At 36.0% G+C, this 11,370-nt stretch overlaps 3 protein-coding genes across 5 annotated transcripts in view; 1 reads left to right on the top strand and 2 right to left on the bottom strand.

Moving 5' to 3' along the window:
- Positions 1-1,139, top strand: part of LOC122309851 (glycerol-3-phosphate acyltransferase 9) — an 81,432-nt gene extending 80,293 nt beyond the window's left edge. For 2 of the 3 annotated variants that reach the window (XM_043123563.1, XM_043123562.1), the window contains exons 2-4: positions 181-301; positions 397-587; positions 828-1,139. In XM_043123563.1, the coding sequence (XP_042979497.1) occupies positions 181-301; positions 397-587; positions 828-931 (416 nt within the window). In that variant the 3' untranslated portion in view covers positions 932-1,139. Of the gene's footprint in view, positions 1-180; positions 302-396; positions 588-827 lie in introns of those variants that run through there. The other variant, XM_043123555.1, reaches the window with a different exon arrangement.
- A 493-nt stretch (positions 1,140-1,632) lies between these two features.
- Positions 1,633-4,314, bottom strand: LOC122309849 (probable flavin-containing monooxygenase 1). Its single transcript, XM_043123551.1, has 5 exons — positions 3,717-4,314; positions 3,082-3,319; positions 2,826-3,001; positions 2,367-2,725; positions 1,633-2,239 (listed from the first exon to the last, which is right to left on the bottom strand). The coding sequence occupies exons 1-5, from the start codon at positions 4,152-4,154 to the stop codon at positions 1,897-1,899; spliced, it is 1,554 nt and encodes a 517-aa protein (XP_042979485.1). The 5' UTR covers positions 4,155-4,314; the 3' UTR covers positions 1,633-1,896.
- LOC122309853 lies at positions 4,249-5,568 on the bottom strand. The gene has a single exon (XM_043123565.1). It carries the CDS (start codon positions 5,017-5,019, stop codon positions 4,387-4,389), a length of 633 nt encoding a protein of 210 aa, XP_042979499.1. The 5' UTR covers positions 5,020-5,568; the 3' UTR covers positions 4,249-4,386.
- Positions 5,569-11,370: the final 5,802 nt, after the last annotated feature.

Here is an 11,370-nt window from a genome sequence, read left to right as displayed (position 1 = left end):
ATCTATTTTTGAGGATCGGTTTCATCGGAATCACTTTTCCTGCCTGGATGCGATGCTCCAAATTTTTATCCAATTAATAAAACTTTACCACTCACTCTCATTTCTTTATGGATTATTTCAGAACTTTATTTGATATTGTAGTCATTGGAATAAAGTTGATGCTCAAATGTTTGTTTGTAGCTTGTTCATCTCATGTAAGCAATAACTCCTTGGATTACCCCTTCCTACTTGCCAATGGCACTTATGTCTACACTGCTTACAACTGTGTGAAGTGCAAATGTGACTCAGCCAACAACTATACGTAAGTTCAAAACTCAATGGTTCTTCATGTTGTGTTTTTTCCCCTCTTCTGGGTGGATTTTCCAGGTTTTAAGTTCCTGTCATTTCGCTTGTTAGATTGCAATGCGAGTCTTCTGAACTCAAATCGACCAACTGGACTAAATGCCCTGCCATGAAATGTCAAGGTGCAGACAGTCTATTCATCGGTAACAAAACATCTTCCGGTTGTAACCAAACAAGTTGCGTCTATTCAGGTTTCACTAGCCAAACCATTTTGACATCCCTTGTCACAGAGTCCATTTGTCCAGGTTGGTGCAATTCTCTAACTCTGTTGCACTAGTTTTTTTGGTCCCAAGATTAGTGCACGATCCTACTATGCAAGCTAGGTTAAATTCGTGATTCTGACTGCATGTTTAATCCGTTAACCTTCACATATGGACATGCTTACATGTAGTTCTTTTTTGTCATATGCAACTCTTAATTTCCACTTGTACAGAATTGTAACATTCAACTAACGGCTCTTTTGCTTTTCATTGTTGGCAAAACAGCTCTTTCTGCTGCTTGGAAGATTGGTTTTAAAGGTTTGGGATGGAACTTCTTCCTTTTCATCTCATTTCAGTTGATGATCTTCCTTTCTCTTCATCTTTCTTAGTAAGATGTATGTATTGTCTACGCTTTCATCAACTTCCTGTACGAGTATATAAGCAGACAATTGTAATGTGGAGTACATGTTTTGGCTGAATTTTCGTGTATCAGAATAAACATATTCCATCAGGCAGCAGATAATTGAAGTTTTTTTGGATCAGAGAGTTGTATCTTGTAATATTTTTTCAATAAGATTTGCTTTAAGTGGTACTTAATTATGCGTTGAATACGTTGAATATGCGTTGTGTAGCTCTTTTCTTGGACATAATTCTAGTAAAATGGTGTTTCGTCACTACTGTCATTGTGAGTTCGAGATTATAATTTATACACTTCAAATGAATTCCGATGTCCCAAATAAGGCGTAAAAGCACTTGATAAAGAAGTTTTCTACAAATGCACTTTGAATAATTCAAGAAAACGAAATTCTTCAATCCGAAGACCTCAAAGTTCGAATGCAAAATTTTAAATCTAGGATGTCCGGTTTTATATGGTTTGCTTTAAGACCACCACAGTGCCCTTTAAGGTTAGAGTGGATCCTGATCCATTTATTACATATGATTGCGATGTACAAAGATAAAAAATTAAGAACATCTTTGAAGTGATGAGTCTTGATCACTTAAAAGTTGGGAATTGGAGAAAAACAATTAAGGAAAAATCACATTTAATATTGATTAAAGGCATGTCCAAAGAAAATGCGTACCCTGAAGATTGATCTCAAGTCCAATGACTCCCAATCAGATTCATTGCTCATGTTATTACCAGAAATACAACCATAGTTGATCCACAACCAAAGTGATGAAATTGTTGGTTTTATTTTAAACACAAACTCGAATTCTTTTGAATGAATAAACATGAAAAGCGCGAAAATTCTCAGCAGTGATAGTGAATCCAAAGATTCCAAAAGCATGCACGCACGAACCAAGATAACTGGCAACTCAGGGCTCAGGAACCACGCAAACAGGGTTCATTACTTCAAGAGGCTGCATAGTCCATTGGACCATAAGGCTCAAACAACTCAGCAATGAATCCTTTCTTTCTTTTGGGGTTCCATCCCATATCTTTGCAGAGCTGATCATTGTACCATATATGAAGAGCACCAATGCAGGATCTCTTGTAGTATTGCCCCGAGTATGTCTTCATGTATTCTTGCCACTCTCCCACATCTTTCTCCATATCTTTGATGCTGGGCAATCTGAACGTGCCGTCAAGAAGCTCGGCTAGCCATCGGCATCTCATCTCCGAGGTATACAAGTTTGAAACACTCTCTGAGAACCCAATTACTGCTAGTTGTGGAATTCTTGAATGAATGCATTCCCTGATACATAGCAACTATCATTTCCTTATTTTCAATTGTTACCTTCCCTATGCACGAGCGTTTTAGATTTACATCTTACTTTGTCTATCATTGAATTATGATTTTTGGTTTAAAGAAAGAAACTAACCTGTAGAGGGGAACTGTTGTATTAGGGGACCCTGCAATGTAGTCTTTAAAGGTGGAGGACACGAAGATGTCCTTGAGCTTTTTATCACCTCTGAATCCAGTAGCCAAAATGACCAAATCAGTAGCCAGAGGTTGTGTGTCGCCATTAACCAAAACACCCTGCTTGCAGAAGCTGAAGTTCGTGGCTTTTTTCAGAACGATGCTTCCTTCTTCGACTTTGTCATAGAACTTCTCTGGCGTTGTGGAGAGCAGACAAGAACTGATTTCTTGAAGGAAGCTATGTTTCGGTACCATTCCAAACTTTGCCAACCGAAGCTTCTTTTTTATATCGCTTTCAACGAATTTAGAAAATGCCCATCTCTGTTCCACAACAGAAAATCTCTAAGCTTCAACCTTATGATGAGAGTCGTGTATAGAAGAGAAAAGAGAGACAAAAGAAAATCAGTTCAAGGCTATTTACCACAGGAGAAAGAATTGTAGCCAGGAGATTTAGCAGGAAGCCTTCACAAGGCTTATGAACCAATAACTCCGAGAAGCGGTTGAGATATAAATAACCAAGAGGCACACCCCATGGAAGATAATCAGGGACGGTCCAATGCTCAGTCTTGTATAAAATGGTACAAGGATGTTCCCTGCCTGCAGATCAAGTGTGAGAAATAAATCTTACCATTTGACCTTATTTAGGTTGTAAAATAAGTGAGACTTATGCTTCATACCATTTGCTGTTGAGCACTCCATAGCAATGTCCAAGGCAGATTTTTGCAACCCCACAACAGTGACTTGCTTCCCTTTGACAAATTCGGCAGCACTTTGATAATCCATGGCAGCGTACTCCATGCTGTGGATCACCTTCCCATGAAATACTTCTGGGCCTTGGTTGTCGAGGAATTCTGGGATGTTTGGAATGTCACTGAATCGTCCGATGCAGAGGATCACAAAGTCAACTGGGTACACCTGAAGAGTACATGATCACGAACGCATAAATTGCATCAACTAAGCTTACAAGTTATACAAAAAAAAAAAAAAAACAAAACAAAAAAAAAACAAAAATCAATAAATAAACAAAACAAAACAAAAAAAGTGCCAAAGCAAAACGTTCAGATTTTGAAATCTGTTTCCAAAAACTTGTTATTGTGAGTGTCACTAACTGATACATAGATTTCGTTGCAGTGTCATCGTGATTTCGTACTCTGACTTGTGGGTTTTTGTACTAATTTTGGATATTAATAATCATTCATTGGGTTGACTTCAGATTTGTTTGGAGTCCTGCCCAGATCAATTGATTATATAATAGAATCATGTAGAAAACTGAAACTCTGATACTTTACATGATGGATTTATATATACAAACCTCAGTTGAAAGGCCAAGAGCATCTCCTGCTACAATTTTCCATTTCCCTTTAGAGCTGAATGGCTCACCAGCACTACCCCACATGCTCCACGAATGCATCTCTTCCTCGGAAGGGCCTTCATACTCGATGCTGACAACTTTGGTGTTAAACTTGACATGCCGAAGCAAATCAAAATGGCGAGCATAAGATTGAATATAATCAAAAACTTGATGTTGGTCAGGAAAATCTTCTTTCACAGAGGAAGGCCATGGAAAATCTGAGAACTGATATGCTGGTTTCGGAGTTTGGAGCTTGGTGGTTTCCACGGTCTTTGTCCAAACTCCTCCGATGCTGCTTTTGGCTTCGAAAACAATGGGATGGAAACCCTTTGACAAGGTGTACTTGCAAGCCAGTAGGCCACTGATGCCGGCACCGATGATGGCCACCTGCCTCTCCATTGCCTTTGTGTTTAGTGTCTTTCTTTCCCCCCTGCAAATGGAGATATATATATGTGTATATATCTTAATATTAATAAGTGCCAATAACTTGAGCTACAGAACTTTCGTCTAACATTTTTATTTCCAATTTTACCCTTAACTTTATTCCAAAATAACGCACAGTTTGCTTTTATTCCTGTTTTAGTCTTTAGTGAAATTGTGTCATTTAAAAGAATTTCAGACCACACAAATCTTATTCCTCCCAAGTTCTCTCTCTAAACTCAGACTCATCCTCTATTCTCTCTCTCTGCAACCTTCTCACAGACCCGGCTCGAGATAATCCACTGACACCCGGCTTGGCATCCGTAATGGGGGTCTTCTTTTGCGATCTGGGTCCGTACCCATACCCAAATCGATCTTCAGTGCCGTCATATTCAATCTTAGTACTTTCGAAAGAAACCGATTGCTTAACCATAACAACCGGAGATATACGGGCCTTCTTCTGGCGATTACCGTTGTTTTTTGAGGAATTCTGAAGAGCAACGTTGGCTTTGACGGCCAAGGCGGCCATATCTGAAGCGGTCAACCGCTGCTGAAGCTTAGAAGCAGGAAGCACGAAGTAGATCTGATTTGCCAGAAGCTCCTCGGCACCATCCAAGGCCGGAATGTAGTTGTCGTAATACAAAGGGTCAGAATTGCAGACGAAACACGACGATGACGACGAAGAAGAAGAAGAAGAGGATGAGGACTTTTCGGTCTCAAGGACTTGGGAGACAGTCACAGGGACAGGATATTCGTGGAGGACACCATTGACGGAGATGATCTTAGCAGTGGGATGAGAAGCCCGAGACTCTCTACCCCAAACGGACGAGAAGCAAACACCCATTAATCTATGCGCGTGTGAAAGATAGCAAAACTTCGACGCAGTCGCCGGATGATCTCCGAACGATGGAGAAGCCGAACGGGGTGGTGTTGTAGAGAGTGAAGATAAGGTCGGAGGTTGGGTCGGAGGTGATCTGTGGAAGAATAATGATGTGATTTAGGGTGGAGAAGAAGATCCCTTGGGGGACTACAAAATCCGTTTGTTCCCCAAACTGTTCTTCGCTTTTTCTTCTTTTTCCTCAGCAGCTGAGCTGCCCACCACATGGTTCTGCGCCTCAGGGCTCCACTCTCTCTCTCTCCCCCAGAAGCCATTAACGGTTTCTTTTTCCCTTATATTTAATTGGTTTGTCATTTTTTTTTTCACAGGCCAGACTGGGTGAAAGAAGCAGACACATGCAGAAAGACTAGCTAGCCATTGCGAAACAGTGAAATAATAATGAAAGGAGGAGGAGGAGGAGGAGAGGGAGAGGGAGAGGGAGAGGGCCAGTGAAATTATGTAATTGGACCCAATATGCCATGTTCAGGAAGATGTTCATTGTTAGCAATTTGAGAAATTGATTACCTATGACATGATATGGTTGTGAACCAGCTGGCCCAATCAGGTGATCTCCAAACAGAGTCTAATTAAATTGCTCAAAATCCCAGAATTCATCCACTCACCTAACCCACAGTCATATCCCACTAAGAAAACATGGTGAGAGTTATTATTTTTATGCGTGTCCACGACAAAACAGTCACTCTCACAAGCAAAATAATAGAGAGCATCTTGTAGACAAGATATAATGAAAGGAGCCCACATTGATAGCTGCACTTTTCTATATGGTATAAAATTGTTTGTCTGGTGAAAAAGATGGAACCAACCTCTCATCTCATCAACTTAAATCTCCAAACAGCTTTTTTTCATTTTTTTTTCTTAATTCTTTTTCGGTTTTGGTAAACTGATTAGATTTCAAATCTGATAAGTATTCTGTTTCTTTAATTGGTAGATAAGGTTAGAGAGTTGGAGAATAGAATATATTTATTTAGCAGCTAAGCACATTGGCAACTCACATGGCCATCTGATAGCAAAATATATATGCAGTTGGACCCACAAAGAAAAACCATTCCTATTTAAGATTCCTTGAAAGACCAGCCAGAGATAGTGATCCTTTTTGATTGGTATGACATTATTTGGAAATATTCAAATGGAAAACACCACAAAAAAGAACATTTGTACAAATCTCTACCAAAGGGACAAATGTCCAAAAGAATTTGGTGAATACGCCACCAACATTTTTTTTTATCATCTATTTTTCTCTCGAATTTTATTACCTGAGAAGTCAGAAGATTAAATAAGTCATAGATCCATCAGAGGGAAAAATAAAAAATAAAAATAAAGATAATGAAAGAGTTTGACAAAATTTTGACACAATAAAATTAAAGAATCGGATTAAAATTAATCTATATAATATGTTATACATATTTTAACACACGATGTTAATACATTTGACACCTCTAATTATGGGTGTCCACTATTTATGAAGAGGAAAGATGGTATGACCTCTCTCAAAAGGTTTCTCTCTTTTCAAATTTTAAAAGGACAACAGTTGATAATGGACCCCACATTGAACGAGATGATAACGTAAGAAAAATAAGCTGTCCTTCACATGCATACAGTTATAAATCGAGTAATGTCAATATAGTTTTTAAAACAAAATATTTCTTCTTCTTCGTCCTCCAGCTCGTCTCCGCCCTAATAGTCATCTTATATAATATTCTTAAGTAAAAGTATCATACACCTGCATCGATATTAGTCCAAAAGCGACATAGTGCGTACCGTAAACAAATTCATCTATAAATCCATAGTGCAAAAGCTGCTCTCTCTCTCTCTCTCTCTCTCTCTCTCTCTCACTCACAAACTGATCATCTCATGTCTCATCTATATAACCTGTAATTTATGGGAATCCATACCATTTAAATTGTTTATCCTTAAACCTTGTACAAATTGTTTAAATATTGTTTATTCAAATGGCACCGGGTGTTTGAGAATATAGTCCTAACTAATATTGAGGATGTACAACTCTTTCGAAAGGAGGAATGCGATTATCTATATGATAAGGATAATGATAAGTGGTGTATGATATTTTACTTTATTTAAAAAAGATAAGTTCTTAATTATTCTTTATAATGTTCCAATATAACTCTAATTGTATTACTAAATAATTTTTTAGAATATAAAACATATAATTTGGACCTTCTATTATAATCACATTACAAAGAATTTCCCTCAAGTTAAAAGCATTATTTAATAATATTTTCATTAAAATTATTTTAAAAATGTTATAATATCTATTAATCTCTAACGTATTTTTTCTACAAATTCAGTGAACATGCATCAAATAAATACGGTAAAGCTGCATGCATGGGTCTCGATCGTCCAGCTGTGATAATTGATGATAAAGCTAACACTTTATTGTGACATAGAGTGACAACAAAATAGCAGAGAAAGCGTTGATGCAGTTACCAAACAAGCAAACACCAGAGGCCTATCAATTATTGAAACATTGGGATTAATGAAAGAGGCAGATTTTAACACGTAGATATCAGCCTCTTACCTAAGCTGCTGCTGTCTTAGAAAACAATGTATTCTAACTACTCCTTTGAAAACAATTATTTTAATAATAATTAACTCAGCAATTTTAAATTCATCCATCAATTTGTTTGACTTTCTAATTCATTTAACTTTGTTGCCAAGCGTTAATTATTCTATCATCTTGTTTTCACACAATAGATTTGGATCATTTATTGTCAAAGGCAGATGCTTTTCACAAAGAAAACAACCGTGACTCCATTTTCATTCTTTTCACTTTCTTAATGATGGTGATAAGATACCTACAGCAGATCGAATCACTGTTTCAAACATTATTTAAAAATCGAGCAATCCTGTGTGCATTCGTGAAATTCTCGTGTAATCGTTTTGAAAAAGATTATGATCTATTATTAAAAAAATAATTTTTTTTATATAGATCTCATATTTATTAATTTTTTTAAAATAATTGTACGACACTTACACACTCAAAACTGCAACTATCATTTATATTAAAAACTATGAATACTTTAGCCGCAACAAATCTCACAAATGTAAATTCAACGTACTTTTATGAGGCGGATTAGATTATAAAATTATTTTTATTATAAAATAGATCTAACGTATTATATAAAACTATATCAATTTGTGAATTTAGATCTTTTTATAAATAAATACTTTTTTTAAAAAAAAATAGAAGAGATAATAGAACGTCAACATGCATTATTTTAAAAAATTGGAAAATAATGCACGTCTTTAACTTCTTCTTCTAAAGACAAGGTTAGTGGCATGATTAGTTTCATGCTTTATATTTTGTCGGGAGATCTTTTGATAACTTTATTTAATGTAGAGATTATCGTTGATCACAAAGATAATGCATGGTTATTGATCGAAATGAATAACTTATAAAAAAGAGGATCCAACTTTGTTTGATTTTTCATCTTACAAAAAACAAGTTTTGAAAATGACTCTAAAGAAAGAGTTGGTGAGATGTAGGAAAAAGGTGTTGTGCTCAATAATTCAACCCTTCACTTCTCCACTAAGAATTAATTTTTTTCTCTAGATCTCTCTCTCGCTCTGTATCTGAGAGATTCCAATAACAAGTATACTTCCCCAAAATCTTTTGGCTATAGGATACATGATGAATAATATCAATTTAGAAGGAATTAATCATGACCACATGCCAGAAAATAATTGTATTTTTTACTATTTCTGATCATGTGACATTTGTCATGTCATGCACGTATATATAATTTATTTAATTCAATCAATCAAAAACAACAACGATCAATTAAGGAAAAAGTAGACCTGATTAAAAATAATAAATTTTAAAAAAATTACCTAATCACTATAATTCATTCTTTATAAACAATTAATTAATTAATATCAAGATGCTTGCTTTTGAATTTTGAGCAGACACCAGCATATAATTATTATACGATTAGGTGATTGTTTAGGCAATGTTCATGATGCCATTTATATTATAATATTATGTTACCTAACATGTACTTTTATATGCATGAAATAAGAAAGCTGATGGGAAAATGTCTTGGGACGAGACAGCTATCATTCATAGATGCAGTTGTCTTCTTATCTTCTATATATATTTTAGGTTAATATAAATAGATTTGCATCAAAGATAAGCATGAAGGTCGATCGAGGTGGGGGCATCATTTGAATTTCAGCCCTCTTTCGAATTTAGAATTGAAATCCTGAACAAATGATTGGCCTAAATAGTTAATGCTCAAGGTTCAAATCAAATAATCTTTTGAGATTATATCCTTTTATGAAAAATCAGTAATTTAATTAATTCTATATAAGAAAACTTCCAAGAATATAGTGTAAGTGATGCTTTTGAATTTTGAGCAGACACCAGAATTATACAAATAAGCATTATTTTTGTAGTGTAAGTGCATGTTTGGAATTATTCCCCATTGAGCCACCCCGACTTCTATCATTTCGCTCCTCACCTTCTCTTTCCTCTCACTTCTTTTCTCTACTTTTTTTTGCCCTATCTCATAGGGTTTTCATGTCCCGGTAGTTTTGTTACTCTCATGAACTCCTGGCCTAAAGCTCTGTACAAAGAGATTTTGGCCGTTGTTTTCTTTGGGTTTCTATTTTTTGTTTTCTTTGGAGGGTTTTCTGGTGGAAAACGGTGCGGATTTGATCTCCTGGGTTTTTTCAGCCATACCCATGTCTAAGATCTTCGATTTCAGTGGTAAGCTCTCGATTGCCTTAGAAAAACATAAGCGATGTACTTTAAATATTCTTCTAAATGACATAGTTAGTAGAGAATTCATCAAAATTAAGCCGTTAACCTCTGTCTCTCTCTCTGTTTTTTTCAACAAAAACGGTGGCCCTTTGTTTTAGATCAGACAACTCTGATCCGTATAATTTTTACAGGTCTTCTATAGCTGTCAGGCGCCGCAGCTATGATACTACGTTGCTCTTCTGTAGTTGTCAGGCGCCGCAGCTATGATACTACGTTGCTCTTCTGTAGTTGTCAGGCGCCGCATAGCTATGACACTACTTTGTTTTTCTATAGATGTCAGGCACCGTAGCTATGATACTACATTGCTCTTCTTTGTTGTAGAGAAATGCTTCATAAGAGATGAGTCGTTATAATTTTCTCTATAAAAGAATTATTCAGTTCATCTTCTTTCGCATCTCATCTTCTTCACTTTTATGAAATTAGTCTGCATTCTTACTCTGCAATCTCTTTCTGCTTTCTCACTTTGCAATGGCTCATCAATCTTCTCATTACCACTACATGAGGTATTCTGCACCTCGTTCACCAGTTGTTTCTGCTTCTTCCGTAGGTGCTATTATGCAATCTAATAATGATCTGACTAATAAGTCAGATAATGAACTTATCTACGAGCTTGTGAGTCTCGGTACTCGATACTCATCAGCCATTGTCGCATATTCTCAGCGACTACAATCCAGGACTGGTGGGGTTGACAAACTCCACGAGAATATTGCTATCCTTCAGCGGCTTCTTATGGAGTCCAACATGAAGATAGAAGCACTAAAGCGAGATAACAGAGATTTAAAATCTTTGCTTAAATCTTCTTTTCGAGTGGCTACTCCTTTAGATAGGAAAGACATGCAGATTTTTGAAGAGCAAGAGCGTTTAAAGATTGAGGCGAAAAGCCTCAAATTTCTGTAATTTTGCTTCGACATAATAAAATAATGCTTCACAAATATTAATATTTGTATTTCTATCTTCTGATAGATCTTCTATGTGTTTCATTTTATTTCTCCTTTAATAATGCACACTTCTTACAAAATCATAATATGAATCTAAAATACTAATTGTATTTAACAGATGGTATTTCAGATCTAATAATTTCATTCATCTCCCCATTGAATGTTCTCTAAATCTCAATTGAAGCTTCTCATTTTACAAATTTTTTAGTTACAGTTCACTTGTAAAATCTTTGCTTATTATTTGGGAAAATTTCAGGGGATCAAGATATCAACAATCATGACAGTGCTGCTGCTCTCCTTCTAAACAGGTTGATTCACATGAATAACCTCAGTTGCTTCAGTATACTTAATGAAATGTACTTATTTCTTCAGTTCTTTATTTTAGGGCATTTCATAAGTTTGAATTTGACGATGTACGAAAAGTTGCTACTGAGCTTTGTGGTCGCATTCACCCCCAAGTATCAACAACTGTGCCTAATCTTGTTATTAGTGCATCTTATTTGGCTTATGCTTGAGACTGTTTGATTATTTGATTATGGTTTTTTTTTTTTTTTTTTCTTTTTTAAAAGTTTCCGAATT

Source organism: Carya illinoinensis, chromosome 5 (genome assembly GCF_018687715.1).
Source record: "Carya illinoinensis cultivar Pawnee chromosome 5, C.illinoinensisPawnee_v1, whole genome shotgun sequence".
Taxonomy (NCBI): domain Eukaryota; kingdom Viridiplantae; phylum Streptophyta; class Magnoliopsida; order Fagales; family Juglandaceae; genus Carya; species Carya illinoinensis.
The sequence above is the reverse complement of the archived record's forward strand: the minus strand, read 5'-3'. Positions and strand labels throughout refer to the sequence as shown.